Below are 18,010 nucleotides of genomic sequence, written 5' to 3' on the forward strand. Positions count from 1 at the left end.
ACAAAGATTACCCCCATCTTGTCTCCTACAGGATGATGAATCAGATGATGACCAGTATGATAAAGCTACTAGTCCTTCAGATCTCATTGTAAAGTGCCAGAGCACAGATGAAGATGGAGATGATGTCGTTTTTACGGAGGAGACTGTACATGCACAAGTCCAGACACAGGTCACTCCTATGGTATGCCTTCCAGTATCTATAGTCTCAGATCTTCAATTCTTGATCCAAGACTACAAAAAACGATTTCCTGAATCACCAGCGGCCCCTTCAACGGAGAAATCTCCAGCATCATCCAGACCGCACCCATCTCCAAAGACAAGACCACCACCTTTGGATATCCCTCAGGAGAGAGAAACGGTTCATAATGTACAGTCCTCTGACACCGAGGGCGAGGAACCAGAAGAAGGGGAGGTAAGGGACGACCTATCCAATAACAGAGATGATGAGGATTATATCCCTCATTCTTCGGCCACACCTGAACCCCATACTTCGGAATCCCCACCAGTGGACATTGGCGGATTCCACAATTTGGTGGAAAGAGCAGCCACGAGATTCCATATGACTATGGAATCACATGAAACAGACTGTTTCCTATATGATTTTAAAGATCCGATCAAAAAGACAGCCAGATCAATTCCCATAATTGATCACATATGGGAACAAGGTCAGCAATTGATGCAAACACCAGCATCGGTCTCCATAGTGGTGCCCAGACTGGATAAGAAGTATAAGGCACCAACAACAGCACCTACTTGCCCTAATGCACATCCCAAACCAGATTCTGTAGTCACCCAGGCAGCTCAAAAGAACTCTAGGAATCCGTCCTCTCCACTATCAGCAACACCAGACAAGTAGGGCAGGAAACTAGACGGCATCGGCAAACGTTTTTCAACCACGTCAGCCATGACTATCAAAGTAGCTAACGCCATTGCGCTACTAGGGAGATACAACAGGCAATTGTGGGAAGACATTGTCCCATACCTGACAGAATTACCTGAAGAATTAAAGGAGGAGGTTCAATCGCTCCTAAAGGAGGGACAAACGTCAGCATCAGATATCATCGATTGTGCTGTAGATGTCGCAATGACAGGCTTCAGACAGCTGGCAGGTGCAGCAGTCTTGCGAAGACAAGGGTGGCTCAAAGCAACATCCTTCCGCCAAGAAGTCCAAAATAAGGTCCTAGACATGCCCTATGACGGACAACACCTATTTGGTGAGAAAATAGACGCCCTACAGGCAATCAAAAAAGATACAGACACAGCACGAGCTCTTGGCACGTTACAGTTCAAAAACCAGTCCTTTCGAGGGAACAGGGGTAGAGGTCAGCCCTTTTACAGAGGATCATACCAAGGAAAATCCTCATACTCCTATAATCAAGGCCGCTCACAATACCAGCAACGGCAACAGCAGCAAGGTCGCCAGACCTCCTACGGGAGATCAAACTTCAGAGGAAAAAACCAGAGGAAACCAGCCGGCGGACGCCAATGACCGTTTCCAACAGCCAGTCCCTCCACCATCTCGTTCTTTCAAAATTGGAGGCAAACTGACACACTTCCTCCACAATTGGAGATCAATAACAACGGATCGGTGGGTGCTCCAATTAATCCAATACGGACACTCATTGGAATTCAGTTCAATCCCCCCGATAACTCCCTCTTCGCAAGATTCAAGACAGGCACCTACGATTACTCCTTAAAGAAATGTCATCAATGTTGAAGAAAGGAGCAATAGAGCGAGTCCCATCAGCTCAAAAAGGGAAGGGATTTTATTCCCGCTTCTTTCTAATACAACAGAAAAGGAATAAATGGAGGCCCATACTAGATCTCAGGGCACTCAATACATTCTTGAAGAGCCAATCGTTTCGGATGGTGACCTTTCAGGAAATCTTGGGATCTCTAGAGGAAGGAGACTTTATGACGTCTTTAGACCTGCAAGACGCATATTACCACATCCCAATACACAGGCGCCACAAAAAATTCCTACGATTCGCAGTAGCAGGTCAGCACTACCAATTCTGTGTCCTCCCATTCGGCCTCAAATCGGCACCTCGCATTTTCACAAAGTGCCTCTCTCCAGTGTCAGCTTTCCTACGTCAGTAAGGACACCAGGTCTTCCCCTACCTGGACGACTGGCTGGTGAAAGCACCATCTATGGCAGGCGCACAAATGTCTTCCAACGCCTGTCTCAATATTATCAAAAAGCTGGGCCTGACACTCAATCACGAGAAGTCAAACTTACAGCCCTCCAGAGTTATAACATTTCTAGGGGCAACTCTAAATACGACATCTTCAAAAGCATTCCCATCTCAGGAAAGGAAACACAAACTAATTACTCTGGCCACCGAAGTGACTTCGAGGAACACCATCCGAGTCCGTACTTTCAAGTCCCTCCTAGGGATGATCTCCTCGTGTATACTACTCATTCCTCGCTGTCGGCTCAGAATGCGCCCCCTCCAAGAGGCCTTGACCAAGCAGTGGACTCAGTGTACAGGCTCTTTCGAGGATCACATCGTGATTAGCCACCAAATCACCAAGGCCTTACTCTGGTGGAGGACACCCACGAACCTATCGCAAGGACTAACATTCCTGCTGCCTGCAATTCCATGTGTCATAACTACAGATGCCTCTCTAGAAGGATGGGGAGCAGTCCTTCAAGAATTGCAAATCAGTGGCAAGTGGACAGACCAAGAGAGGAAACTCCACATCAACCTCCTAGAACTGAGGGCAGTTTTCCTATCTCTCCAAGCCTTCCTTCCGCGCATCAAAGACTCAGCAGTGCTTGTAAGAACGGACAACACAACAACAATGCACTACTTGAACAAGCAGGGAGGGACACGTTCGCTGACACTATCTCGCGAATCGCAAAAAATTTGGAACTGGCTAGTACTCCACAATATCAAGCTAACAGCAGACTATGTCCCAGGCAAGGACAACGTCATAGCGGACGCTCTGAGCAGACAGAGGTCTCTGTCCAACGAATGGGAACTCAACCAAAAAGTGCTGAAGGACATTTTCTCGAAATGGGGGAGACCGCAGATCGACCTCTTTGCCACCAGGGAGAATGCCAAATGCCACAACTTCGCAAGCTGGCATCCCCGATCGCGATCACTAGGAAATGCATTTTCCATCGCCTGGCGCAACGTGCTTGCGTACGCATTTCCGCCATTTCCCCTGATAACAAGAGTCATTCGGAAAATGAAAACGGAGCACTGCACACTGATTCTCATTGCCCCGTACTAGCCGAGGCAGCATTGGTTCACGGACCTCCGTCGCCTCTCAGTCCAACCATCAATCCATCTGGGCCAACATCCATCCCTACTCACGATGTCCAAAGGCCAAGTACTCCACCCGAATCTGAAATCTCTCAGATTATCGGCATGGCTCCTGAGTACCGAGAGTTCTACCAACTAAACATTCCGCAGGAGTGCAAGGATGTCCTTGCGAAGGCAAGAGCAGACAGCACAAACAAAACTTATTCCTTGAAATGGAAACGCTTTTGCGTTTGGTGTATGGACAAAGATCTCCATCCCTTTCGGATCACTCCGGAGCAGCTCCTACCATATTTATTACACCTGGCACAATCGGGACTTGCCCATGCCTCTATCAGAGTTCATCTGGCAGCAATCTCCCGCTTTACAAGAACTTCCAAAGGACCCTCTCTCTGGTCCCACAGATTAATAAAGCAATTCCTTAAAGGGCTCTACAGATCCTTTCCTCGACCACGCAGAGTTCCACCAACATGGTACCTTAATGTGGTACTCAACCAATTGATGAAACACCCGTTTGAGCCCATCCATAGGGCTGATATCAAATACATTTCATGGAAAACAGCCCTACTTTTAGCTCTGACCTCAGCGAGACGGGTCAGCGAGCTACAAGCTCTTTCCATACACGATCCCTTCATGCAGTTCAAGGAAGATAGAGTGGTTTTAAGGACTAATCCTCGCTTCATTCCTAAGGTCCCCGCGGACTTCCATTTAAATGAACCACTAGTCGTCCGATCATTCTTCCCAAATCCTAGTACTGCAGCTGAAAGATCCCTTCACTCTTTGGACCTAAAGAGATGTCTTAAATTTTACCTGGACAAAACAAAGCATTTCAGGAAAACGAATCAGCTTTTCATCGCTTTCAGCAGACCAAGAAAAGGCATGCCACTTTCCAAACAAAGCATTTCACGATGGATATCCTCTGCAATTGCCTTTTGCCATGACAAAGCCGGACGACCATTACACTCCAAAGTCCGAGCTCATTCCACAAGAGCTGTGTCCACATCGGCGGCACTATTCGCTGGGGTGCCAATTCTGGACATTTGCAGGGCAGCGACCTGGAAGTCGCCGCACACATTTACCAGGCACTACTGCCTGGATACGGAACTGATGCAGGATGCAGCTGTGGGCCAGGCTGTACTTCGCCATCTATTCCAGTGAGATGAGCCTTCCTCCTTCCCACCATCCTTTGCTGGTATGCACATTTACTTCTTTATTCTGTTTACTTGTTGATGGTTGCTAGTCGCATGATATGTATTATCTCAGACTGCTTATACTGTCCCATCACAAATGTGCATAATGTATTGCTTGCTACTCTGATACTGGATAAGAAATGCGTTACTTACCTGTAACTGCAGTTATCCAGTATTGGTGTCTTTCATAGATTCACATGCAACCCTCCTGCCTCCCCAGGAAGGTCTCATCTCTCTCTCTCTATCATATATTACGCCTACCTAGCTTGGTGCGTACGAAAATCTGAGAGACTGAGGCTCCTGACAGGAAGGTTCTAGAGGGAGGTGGTAGCTGATTGGCTACCTTCTAGAGTTTGGTCCTTTTTATAAAAGGACATAGATAGGCTACTAAGGCAAGGCCCTTAGGCCTACTTTTCTCTATGTATGTCTATAGGACATTACTTTTCTATGTACCGGGGACTCCCATCTCGACGACGGGGAATGATTCAGGCATGTGAATCTATGAAAGACACCAATACTGGATAACTGCAGTTACAGGTAAGTAACGCATTTCCTCTTATTTCCTCCCAGAATAGCAAAGTCATCAGTGCTAGTTAGCACAGACAACACTACCGGCATGCATTATATAAACAAGCAGGGAGGTACAAGGTCATCAACCCTATCACAGCAAGCATAGGAAATTCGGAAATAGGCTCTGCAACATCGAATAGCACTCAAGGCAGAACATGTGCCGGAAAAACCAATGTCCTAGCAGACACGTTGAGCAGAACGACGCCATCTGTCACGGATGGGAGCTCAACCAACAGATTCTGGATAACATTTTTGATCCTTGGGACAAAACTAGATCTCTTTGCAACAAGGGAGAATCGGAAATGCCAAAGCTACGCAAGCTGGCACCCGCAGGAAGGATTATGAAGGAATACATTTTCAATCAAATGATCAGGGATCTTTGTGTATTCTTTTTCCCCAATCCGATTGATTCTGAGGTTCCTGAAGAAATTGAGGAAGGAACCATGCAGAGTAATCGTGATTGCTCACAGATGGCTCAGACAATTCTGGTTCACAGAACTCCTGCTACATTCAGAACAGACCCACATTCAGTTGAAGCCCAGAGCAATGTTACTAATGATGAACCATGGCCAGGTACTTCATCCAAATCTGACATCATTACACTTGTCAGCCTGGCTTCTGAAACCAATGAGTTTGCAAATTTGATTATTCCTACAGATTGCAGAGAGAGTCTCACAGAGTCCAGAGATGATGCTACCAATAAAACATACAAACTTAAATGGAAGTGTTTCTGTTTGTGGTGTCAGGAAGCGAATGTTCACCCTTTTTCATCACCACCAGAGCAGCTTCTCTCGTATCTGCTCTAATTAGCAAAATCTAGCTTGGGCCACTCTTCTATTGGCCACTCTTCTATTAAATTACACCCGGCATCGATTTCACGATTTAAAAAATCGGATAAATTACTTTGCTGTTGTCTAGCAGAGTGATCAAGCACTTTCTCAAGGGCCTTTTCAGAGTGCTTCCTCCTGTTAAGAAACCTCATTTTTCTTGACACATTAACATAGTGATGGGGCAACTAAAGCCCCATTTGAACAAAACAGACCTAAAATTCCTAACTTGGAAAAGAGCGCTCTTACTAATGATCACGTCAGCAAGATGGTCAGTGATATTCAAGCATTCACATTTAAAGAGACATTCCTGCAATTCAAACAAGACAGTGTTGTGCTAAGGACCAATCCTAAGTTCATACCAAAGACTCCTTCAGATTTCCATTTGAATGAGCCCATAACACGGAGAACATTTATTTTGTTTTCTAGAAACAATGGCAGAGAAATCTTTACATCCATTGGACAGTAAAACATGTATCAAGTTCTACTTGCAAAGAACTGGGCAATTTCGGAAAGGAGATCAGTTATTCATCACTTATGAAAACCTTCATATGGGCTTCCTTTTTTCCAAACAAAGCATAGCTAGATGGGTCACAGCAGCTATCCAGTTCTGTCATAGACAAGCTGGAAAACCTTTAAAGAGTAAAGTCAAAGCTCATTCTACCAGGGTTGTCTCTACTACCACAGTTCTCTTTGATGGTGTGCCTATTCAACAAATATGTCAAGCGGTGACGTGGACCAGCAGGCATACCTTCACACAGCATTATCGTCTGGATTGCTCTGACAAGAATGATGTGGCTGTGGAACAAGCAGTGCTGCGCCATCTATTTCAATAAGGTGAGCCATGTCTAAATGTATTTCCCACCATCCGCTATACTCTGATCATGTTCTGATCATGTTATTAATTATAGGTGTTTTAACTGCTTACTATTCTGATTCAAGCATGTGAATCTATGAAAGAACCAATACCGGAGAAGAAAATATGTTACTTACCTGTAACTTTTGTTCTACAGTATTGGTATCTTTCATAGATTCACATGCGACCCATCCTCTTCCCATAGAGGCTCCCCTCATTATCTGGGTTCTTATATCCCACGTGTGCTAGAAAATCGGAGGGAATGAAGCCGCTGTGATGAGTGTTCTAGCGGGTGTGTTGCCAGATTGGCTGAACTTTGGTTCTTGGTTCTTATTTAATGATGAGGATAAGCTATTGAAGTGAATGTTGTTTAACTAACTGCTATGTATGTAATTGACTAATGCTTTCTATGGTACTGTAGGACTACCACTTTGATGATGGGGAATGATTCAAGCATGTAAATCTATGAAAGATAAAATACTTCAGAAGTACAGTTATGGGTAAGTAACTTATTTTCCTACTGTTTACAAATTCACTGTTTAAATGCTAAAATAAAAGGTCAGCAATTCAAGTGGTCAAATGGTTCAGTACTGGAAAAAATGCAAGTAGCATTGAACACATGGTACTCCTTCTATCAGGAGGAAGAATGTTATCAGTCACAGACTGTGGGTAACCTTGGATGGAAACGGAGGATTGTTAGGAATAAGGAGATGACAAAAAGCTAAAGAGTATGAAGCGAGTGCAGAAGAAAATGGAGACCCTGGACCATCCTTATGTCCCTTAGATACTGGCAATTTCATTTAACACTGTATTTTCAATTTGTATTGCGTCTCCACTTCCATCCGTCTTTTGGCTAGCACTTGTAAGAGGCCATACTGTGAATGTTCTACCCTGATAATTCATAACCTTTCTTCTGTTTTCTGCAGACCGTGTCACTGACCAACGGGATATTTGCTGGAAGTACTTAGGGGAGGATAAGATGTGCAGTGAACCATTGAACGGCTACCACCTGTCCTTTGAGGAATGCTGCTGTCATAGCGGCAAAGGCTGGGGCTACCAATGCAGGCCGTGCCCCCCGCGCGGAACAGGTACTGCTGCACAATAAGATAATCGTAGCAGGTTCCAGTGCTTCATTTGTAAAGCAGCGTTTCTTGAATTATTCATAGATGTGAGCCCATCTTCCTATAGTACCCAATGATGGACAGTGTTGTGAGCCATCATCCTCCATTTATACTGTCACTAAATTGATTATGACTAGCAGTTGTTTCATCTGAACCTTTAAGTAGACAACAGCACACCTTTCCGGCTACCTTTATAGGCCCCCCAACCAACCTGATTGAGACATGCTTCCCAAGGACAAGAGGCACAAAGCTTTCGAGGTATCCTCTGCCTCCCAAACACAAGTTTGAGGAATTGAGCCCATTGAGCACCACACAAACACTCACACTCTTCTATCCCCAACCCAAGCCTACCAAGAGGTTAAGTGGACTCCACAACAAGTGAGTGATGAACCACCGTCCCACACGTGGAATGCACTATTCGTTTTTTAGCCCCCAGACCTTTACCAGAAGAAGGTCTTCAAACTTTAAAATGCCAAGCCCCCCTGAGCAAACTGTTTCCACCCCCCGCACCACCACCCCCATTAAGTTGAAGTTCATGGGAGGATTACATTTTTTGGTCACAGAAGGTGTAGACTGTTGGGGGGGGGGTCTGACTTTTTCTACTGCACTGTGGGGATTGCACTGCAGCATGAGGGGTATAGAAATGGGCCTTTCCATATCACTCTAGGTTCCGACAGCCGTTTCTCACTGCTGACTCCTGCATTGTTTCTGCCACTCACTTTCATCTCGAGAGTGTCGCCTTGCAGGGGCTCATTTTCCCCCTTCAAATGAGCAAAATCTCCCATTAACCTGAATGGGATCACTCACCCTGAAAACCTTCCTTGACTGAAAAAAATATTTTCTCATCATTAATTTACATGGGATCATCCTTCAAAATTTCTCCATCTCATCAGTCTTGGAGACAAGACTCAGGAATTTCTCAGTCCATTCTTCTGCAGCTTACTTTGCCCCACGGTTCATGTTACTGCTTCTTCCAAGGATTTAGGAACACTACTTGGCCCTTGACTGATGCATTTCTCAGTCCATTTACAGTTTATTATCACCCCATCTGCACTGCCTCTGGACGCACCCCTCTTCCTTAAATCTCCAGCAGTGCCCCATCCCTAAAGGTTCCACCAGGAGCTCTCCCTTCCCGCTCTGTCTGGTCCCTCTGGGATTCATTCCTCTCCTTCTGTGCTACACCCACAAACCTACAATGCCCCTTTGCTCTAAAACATAGCTCAACTCTTGCCATGGACATTTTTTCCACAAAACAACACTAACCCACACAGTGACCCTGATGCACTTATCAACATTATTGTTTGGGTTAAGCGTCCTTTAGTCTTTTTCCTACAGGCAGTTGAGCTTGTTATCAGGCCCACACTCGTTTTGTGACCAGGAGATTTATTCTTCAATTTTATGGCAGGACTGGAGGCTTGATTATGCTTTTACTTTCTTTACTTCAAAGCTCACAGCTGCAGAAAATTCAAACGGCAACTCCCATGAACAAACCCCATAATCTGATCAACACCACGTGACACAATAGCCAATCATAATGCTTCTCTGGGCTATAACAGTCCATGTCATTCCCCTCATGTTATCTTTCGTTGTTGCTCACAGCATCCTCAGATAGGTGCTGCTTATTTTCTTCACAATCATTTTACTTTTGATGTAAGTTTAGACATTTCCTCACCGACCAATATTTCAGGTTGGAGCCGCCTCAAGGAATGCTTTGGTCATGCTCATTCTGCACCTCTCCCTCTCCTGACACCGTTTGGCCTGCGCTGTCTGTGCGTCTCTTCTGCCCTCCTGCTGGCGTTTGGTCCCAGGGAGCAGGTGTTCTCTTGCAGGGGATTTCCATGTATAGTCCTAAGCACTTGAATAGTCCCGCCCACGTGCCGGGACCCCTGAGCACTTCTTTAGATATATCTTCTTAAGTGGATATTTTTTACCTTTCTTCTGGAAGGCCTGAAAGACACTTAAGAGATAGAAAAGACAATACTGCAGCCTAACTAAATAGGCTACAAAGGCCACAACTTCATCTTGAAGTGAAAAAGATGCCATAATACTATGTTTTGTGCAATTTTGAATGGTGTTTAACACTCAGAAAAGCCCTGCTTCACAAAACTCCTTTTTCATGATAGAGATGAAAGGATGGGGCAGAGTAGCCCCCAAAGGCTGCCGATATATGTCTTAAACTAGATGCTGTGCCTTTAAGAAAACTAAGAGACCACCAGTATCCCTTGATGCACAGTCAGCGGCAGTTACTTCAGTTCTTTTTTCCAGCTCCTTCTAACAGGACCCTGGAGCATTGAGCTCTCCCAAATGTATTTTTTTCATCAAAAATCTCTTCAGAAATTTAACTCTGAGTGTTTCACTCGACGTCGTTGGTCCTTCTCTATCTTTTCTTGTCTTTTTCTTACAGAAATTACCATAGTTTCTTTCAAAAATGCCATTTCTTTTTGATAAGTGTCCAGACTGTGGATGGAAGAAGGCCAAATCTGATCCTCATAGAGAATGTATTATTTGTCTACCTGCTACTCACGTTCCTGACTCCTGTTCCATCAGCAAAAACTTTCCAAGCGTACTCTGCGTGACAGGGAGAGGATTCGCCTTCAAGGAGCAAAATAACAAAGAAATCCGCAGTTCCAGTCAACAGGTGGGGCTTCAGGGCGAGGAGAGGGTCAGTCCTATACCAGGGCCCTATCTTCAGCCTCTGGGGGCTCCCCAGCAGAAGACAGGCTGAAAAACGGCGTTGTTCCCAGTCGATGTTGAAGACCACAACGTCGAAAGGAGCAGCTGCAACCTGTTTACCGTCGACCCAGGGCTCTGGGTCGAAACGACGTCGACATGCAACGTCGAGGAGAAGGTCGATGACGGTGGCTGCGCCAATGGCGAGAACACGTCCGACGTCGAAAAAGTCCATCGCAGACGGTCACAAGATCGCCGTTGAGAACATTGCATCACTCGACGTCTACCCATCACCATCGATCCACGTCAACACATCATTGTCGATAGACTTCGACACATCGACGTCAGTCAAAGTCTCCACGTCGCAGTCGATCGACGTCAAGAAAAACCCATCGATCACAGACTCGAAACTCTTCAAAGAGTCTACAGTCTACGTCAGGAGGGAGTTCTCTTTCAAGACAACATCGAATTTCGCTGCTGACTAGCAGATCAACATCAAGGGGGAAAGATGGTTCTCCGTTGGAACCGGTGACTCCCCAGAAGGCTAGAAAAAGAAGGAGATTAATCTACACATCAGAGTCTGAGTATTCTCAGACATACTCTCTGTCTAAGACAGTATCATCTGCATCAGTCCAGATGATCAGCCCCTCCTCCATCTTCTCCTCCTCCGTCTTCTCCTCCTCCTCCTCCACCGGTTACAACTTCTCCACTTCCTCCTCCGCCTCCACCTTCTACTCCACCAAGATCCAGGTCTCGTACGAGGGCTCATTCTCATGGACATAGGCACTCCTCTACGCATTCCCACTACCGACATCATAGTGGAAGATCCCAGTCTAGACACACCAGGGATACTTCTTCTACAAGTACAGGAAGATACTCACCTACTTTATCGGACTCTCCTCCACAAAGGATTTCTCCAGTTGATGATATCTTGATGTTTCAAGAAGTTTTGGTTTGAAGAGCTTCAAAATTGAACATTCCTATGTACGGTCCTACTCCATCAACTTCAGTCATATTTTAGACTCTACAGCAAAGACAAGCATCTCATCCTTTGCTCCCTTTGGTACCAGGCCTCTTGGAACCGGCGATGTAACTTTCCCTTACACCATCTTTTATTAAGCCTGCCCCATCCAGGCTGAAACAGAAGTATCGCCCTCTAGAACAGGAACCCATATTCCTAAGGGCAGACCCGCCCCCAGACTCAGTCATTGTGGGGGCTGCTAAAAAACAACATACCACGGCTCCAACTTCCACAGTTCCACCTGATAAAGAAAGTCGTAAAATAGACTCAGTGGGAAGAAAAGTGTGCAACACAGCAGCAACTTCCATGCAACAGCTTTTGGGTAGATATGACTGAGCACTATGGGAGTCACTCCAACAATTTGCTGAACAACTACCTGGAGATAAGAGGGAGGATTTTAATGAAATATTAACGGAAGGACTTATGTTCTCTAACCAGGTTATTAGCGCTGCTGCAGACAAATCACTTCTAGTTGCGCATGGATATTGTCATAGAGTGGCGCTTGACTTCATTGAAGCCTGAAGCACAGCAGCGTATTCAAAATCTTCCTTTCTCCGGCACTACACTCTTCAGTTCTCATCCAGATTCGGAGATGGCACGTATGAAAGCAGAAATGGAGAAATTGAAATCGGAGGGTCTCAAGAGACCCAAGGAACAATGAAGATCCTTCCGTCCTTTTTCAAGACGATCTACAACACGGAGGGCGAAAAAACCCTCAGTGGTATCAGGGTCATCTGTCTGGTACACAGCAATCGTATCAAAGATCCTACCAATCAAAAAGGCAACCTAGAGGAAGATCAGGACAACAACCTTCACAAGGAGGCAAGTTGCCTACTGGTTCCAAGCCCTGAATCCTATTTTCCCCATCTTCCGTTACCCACTCCGGTAGGGGGAAGCAATCAACACTTCCTAGCAGAGTGGCAAAGTATCACGCAAGACAATTGGGTTCTGAATATTGTGCCTAATGGATATTCTCTACGATTCATCAGCCCTCCACCATCAGTGCCTCCAAAACAATCAAGATTCTGACCTATCACAATTACAAGCAGAAGTGAACATTCTCTTACAAATTCAGGCAGTAGAACCTATTCCTTCGCTGCAATGAGGCAAAGGGCTGTATTCAATATTCTTTTGTGTCAAAAAGAAAGACAAGAAAGAGTTCAGACCCATTCTCGATATAAGGGAGGCAAACAAATGGATTCGGAAGGAAAGATTCCGGATCTTAGCACTACACCAGACCTATCCTCTACTACAGCGGGAGGATTGGTGTTGTGCAGTAGACTTACAGGACGCATACTTCCACAGTCCCATCATAAAGAAACATCGCAAGTTCTTGAGATTTGCAGTAGGAAACAACCACTACCAATACTGTGTGCTTACGTTCATCCTAAAATCAGCCCCCAGGACCTTCTCCAAGTGCATGGTGGTGGTGGCTGCACACTTGAGAAAACACAAAGTGTTTGTCTACCCCTATCTAAATGATTGGCTGATCAAGGCATCCACATGTCTGGAGGCTCAAACACATTTCAACTGGACCACCGACCTTCTCCGTCGTTTGGGACTTAACGTGAATCAAACTAAGTCTACCTCGACTCCTGTGCAGTGCCTACAATATCTACAATATTTTCACCCCGACTGTGCTGGGGATGCTCAGAAGTGAGTCCCAGGCTCTCCACACCACTGGAGTCAAGCTATCCAGGCTGATGAAGGCTGATAGCCAGAAAACGGTCCTTGGATGCTTGATTCTGGTCTGGGAAAGACATGGCTTGGTAGTTCGGACTGGACTGTTCCCATGAGGCACAGGGTCAGAGCTGATTTGCATATAGCCATTGTCTAACCCAGGGTGGTGTGGAGCGCAAAAAAAACGATGGATTTAGGCCCAGATCCTTGTACTGGGGTGAATGTATGACATTGTTCTACATTCTGTCCATCAACTGTGTTTTTTGCAATTTACAATATCTGGGAGCATCCATCGATACTCGCACGGCAAACGTGTATCCTTTGGAGGAGAGACGCTTGTCGATCCTTCGTAAGGCTGAGGCTCTCATGTCAATGTTGCACCTAACTGTCAGGAAGGTCTCCTCTCTTCTGGGCTCCGTGGTGTACTGCATATTTCTCACACCGAACGCACATCTCCACATGAGACCCCTGCAGGAATGTCTGAAGGACAAGTGGGACCAGCGTATGGGGAATTGGGAAGCCCTGATCCAACTGTCGCAACATGCCTTCCGGTCCATCAAATGGTGGTGCTCGCCCACCAATCTCCTACGAGGGACTCCCTTTCACAAGGATATACCGACTCACACTATAGTCACGGATGCCTATCTTCTGGGATGGGGAGCCCATACAGATCACCTTCAAATTCAAGGCAGATTGTCACACAAGGAATCCACTTACCACATTAATCTGCTAGAGCTGAGAGCAGTTCACTTGGCTCTGAAAACTGTTCAACCATCAATCCATGCTAACTCCCTGCTTCTACAGACGGACAACAAAACAACAATGTTCTACCTCAACAAGCAGAGAGGCTCGAGATCCAGACCATCGTCTCTGGAAGCTCAGACAATATAGAAGTGGCTTCTAGCCAGAAATCTGATCATAACAGCAACCCACCCCCCAGGTGTTCAAAATGCTCAGGCCGACTCACTAAGCAGACTCCTTCAGGAAAATCACAAGTGGGTCCTAAACGATGACGTGGTACGAGACATATTCAAAAACTGGGGTACTCCGGATGTCTATTTATCTGCCACGGCAGAAAACAGCAAATGCCAAAACTTCGCCTCCAGGTTCTACCAACCGGGAACCCTGGGGAATGCCCTATAGATCAACTGGTCAGGCAAATTTCTCTACACCTTTCCTCCGATACCCCTGATCCCAACAATTTTCATCAAGCTCTCTCAATCACGACCAAGACGATTCTCATTACCACATCAATGGTGGTTTACAGACCTCCCTCACCATTCTATCCAGCCTCATCTCAGACTGCCATGCAAAACACACCTGCTAACGAAATTTGGAGGTCGATGGTACACCCCAACCTCCCATCCTTGAATTTGGAAGCATGGCTCCTAAGCTAGTGTTGTATGGACACTTGAACTTACCTCAAAACTGCTAAACTGCATGGACATTCTTGAGGAAGCTAAGCGTCTATCCACACTCTCTGCTTATGCTCACAAATGGAAGAGATTCCTAATTTGGTGTTCGTCAAGGAATGAAGATCCTACCTCTTGCCCGGAAGATGTCATACTTCCATACTTGCTTCACCTACTACAATCTGGCCTCCAATTTTCTTCCATTAAGGTTCAATTGGCAGCCTTGACTGCTTACAGAAAATGGCCTTCACAAACTTCAGAATTCCTCTTATTAAAGATTTATTGGATGGTTTGAAAAACGTTTTACCTCCCATTAGAGGTCCTTCCCCTCCTTGGGAGCTTAATGTGGTTCTTTCTCGTTTAATGCAAGAGCCCTTCGAACCCATTCATAAGTCTACTTTTCAGCACCTGTCCTGGAAGACAGCTTTCCTGGGGTTTCACCTCCGCCTGCAGGGTTAGTGAAATTCAGGCACTTTGCTATCAAGAACCGTAACGTAAACCAAACATTTACGTTACCTTTCTTCCAGAATCCATCCTCTCTGGCGGAGAGATCGCTTCATTCCCTGGATGTAAGAAGGGTTTTGAAATTTTATCTGGACACATCTAAAGATATATGTAGAGAGGATCCGGTATTTGTAAACTATGGTTCTCTCCGTACAGGGATAGCCAATTCTAAACAATCTATCTCCACGTGGATTGTTCTTGTATTTTATTCTGGGAGCAGAAAGCTAACAAACCCCTTTTTAGTAAGCCTAGGGCTCATTCTACAAGGGGGGAGGCAGCTAATGCTGCTTTGCTTCATAATGTACACATTTCGGAGATTTGTTAGGCTGCTACTTGGAAGTCAGTCCACACATTCACAAGACATTACTGCCTAGATTCTGATGCCAAGGCAGATGCTCAAGTAGTTCCCTTAGGGATCTCTTTGCTTAAAACTGCAGTTTAAATCTCTGTCACTTCCACCGCGTCTGCATGTAGGGATGGACTTGCTAGTTTATTCAAGTGCTTATAACTATACATGGAAATTCCCTGCAAGAGAGGAATAGTTTCTGACCTGCAACTCCAGTCCACCTGTTGGGGTATTTCCATGATAAGTCATAAGCAACCCTCCCTCCTCCCCGGTGGAATAGACAGACATATATTTTGTCCTAAATAGGCATTCGCTTCTCATTGCCTTAAAAAAGAACTGAAAGTAACTGCCACTGACTGTGCGTCATGGGATACTGGTGGTCTCTGAGTTTTCTTAACCCCTTCAGTGCTAATGACAAGGGTAACTCGTCATGGAGTTTCCATTGATTTCAATGGAAATTACATTGAGGGGCAAGAGGGGCCTTAGCAGCCAAGTGGTTAAAGGCACAGCGTCTAGTTTAAGACATTTAGTGGCATCCTTTGGGGGCCACTCTGTCCCATCCTTTCATCTCTTATCATGAAAAAGGAGTTTTGTGAAGGGGTCTTTTCAATCTCTTAAGTGTCTTTACAGGCCTTCCTGAAGAAAGGCAAACAATATTCACTTAAAAAGATATATCTATAGAAGTGCTCTGGGGTCCTGGCACGTGGGCGGGACTATTCAAGTGCTTATGACTTATCATGGATAAAACCCTACAAGAGAACTGTAGTTACAGGTAAGAAACTATTCCATCACGCTCTTGGGAGAATGCCGAGCTCCTGCTTTTAAGACAGGTGTCTCCGCAGCTCTAAGTTGCATTCCTCCAGGTATTGCACAGCTGTCAATGCACTCGGCATTCAATTAATTATTTGTGAATGTGATATGTCAGCTATTTTGTGAAGTGGCCAGCCTGCAGATTCAAACCAGCATTGCTACTGTCATTACATTGTGCTGCTCATGTCTTTTTTCACATGATTGCTTAGTTGTTAAGGATTCTTCCCCTTATATTAATTGGGGTGTAGGTGGCAGGTAGGACCTTTTGTTAGGCTATTCCATTTACTGATCTACTTCAGTGGTTGCAATGGTTATTGGCCATATGTATGGGAGGCAGGAGGAGGTGGCAGAAGAGTATGAGCTGGGATCTGTCAGCACACAAATCTGTATCACCTTGACTTACCCTGTGTGTGCCAACAACTCACACCAGGAACGGTGTAGTCATTATACAGAATTTGGAGCACACCAATTTGACCCATCTCTACTTCTCATAAGACTCAGTATTTAACTAAGGCTGTGGCAATCTCATTAAAAAGTGATAGGCAGGGGTTAATGCTTCCAGGCTTTATGTAGAATACTATTAGGCAAATTACATGAATTATCGATAAGCTACCAGCAGGAATGCAGATCATAAATACAAAGAAATCAGTAAAGCTCACTAGTAAATCCAGCATAGAATCGCCCTCTAAGAGTGGCAAAATGAAGGTTCCATTGACGTGGAAAATGCATGTCCTTTTATAGGACTTTAGACAATGGATTTCACACATTACTACACAATTACATGGTTCTCAGGATATGCACCTTATGAGAAACAAGCAATAAGAAAGATTTTACTACATAATACATTTGAAGATTCTATCATAATACTATTACATTAGATTTAGAGGTTCCCAGAGTCGGTTCACATGACATGAATTGTAACATTGTATACTGAGCCTATATTATCCCCTGAGCAAAAATTATTATAAGGCAAGAGTCACGTAAATCATCAAAATAATTTTTTCTTTGAAAATAGAAATGTCAATAAATCAAAGGTTGAAGTTCCTTGTTGTTAATTTTCTTTTCTTTCTTCAGTTTTCAAAATGATGGTACAACAGCCAACACGTGTTTCGTCGTGTACAATATAACACACTGACTTCTTCAGGGCTGTAACCAAATGGATATTGATCACAGTTATTATACGTATTACGTGTGACTTGAAATTAGAAGGCAAGAAAGTTCTAGCCACCTTCTCCATATTAAAAGTAACCCACTAAGTGTGTAGGTTTCTAAGGTAAGAAAAAGAAAAGAAAATTGTCAGTTCCACTCCATAGGGAATTATCACCTTATTATGTGTAGGAAATTTAGACCCAAAACCAAGAAGTAAAGTAGAAAAAGCCTTGTGTATTAGGCTGTGTAGCTCCGATATTCACCTCCATATCCACAGTTTCTCAAAATTCTAAGGTTGTCGAATACACAAGCTCAGTTGTATCTCTAAAAGAGAAACCTTAATGTAAACACATAGTCCAATACGTCTTAAAAGCACAATAAGTAAATACGAAATATCTAAATAAGAAGTTTCCTCTGGTTCAGCACAAAAATGGAAGAATACCCTAACAGTTTGATTTTCAAACCTCACCAAATTATATTCTAATAGGATGGAAGAAAATTACCTATATTTACTTCCGTTCAAAATTTCAATAACCGATTCTCTGTCGTTCCTTCCAATATCATGAGACAGCATAAGTCTGTAGA

The 18,010-nt window shown here is 44.7% G+C and overlaps 1 protein-coding gene across 4 annotated transcripts in view; it reads left to right on the forward strand.

Annotated features, from left to right (window-relative positions):
* Positions 1-18,010, forward strand: part of LTBP3 (latent transforming growth factor beta binding protein 3) — an 872,522-nt gene that overhangs the window by 828,828 nt on the left and 25,684 nt on the right. For all 4 annotated transcript variants that reach the window (XM_078660467.1, XM_078660465.1, XM_078660464.1 and 1 more), the window contains one exon: positions 7,639-7,800. In XM_078660467.1, coding sequence (XP_078516593.1) covers positions 7,639-7,800 — 162 coding nt within the window. The remainder of the gene's footprint in view (positions 1-7,638; positions 7,801-18,010) is intronic.

Source organism: Lissotriton helveticus, chromosome 9 (genome assembly GCF_964261635.1).
Source record: "Lissotriton helveticus chromosome 9, aLisHel1.1, whole genome shotgun sequence".
Lineage (NCBI taxonomy): Eukaryota > Metazoa > Chordata > Amphibia > Caudata > Salamandridae > Lissotriton > Lissotriton helveticus.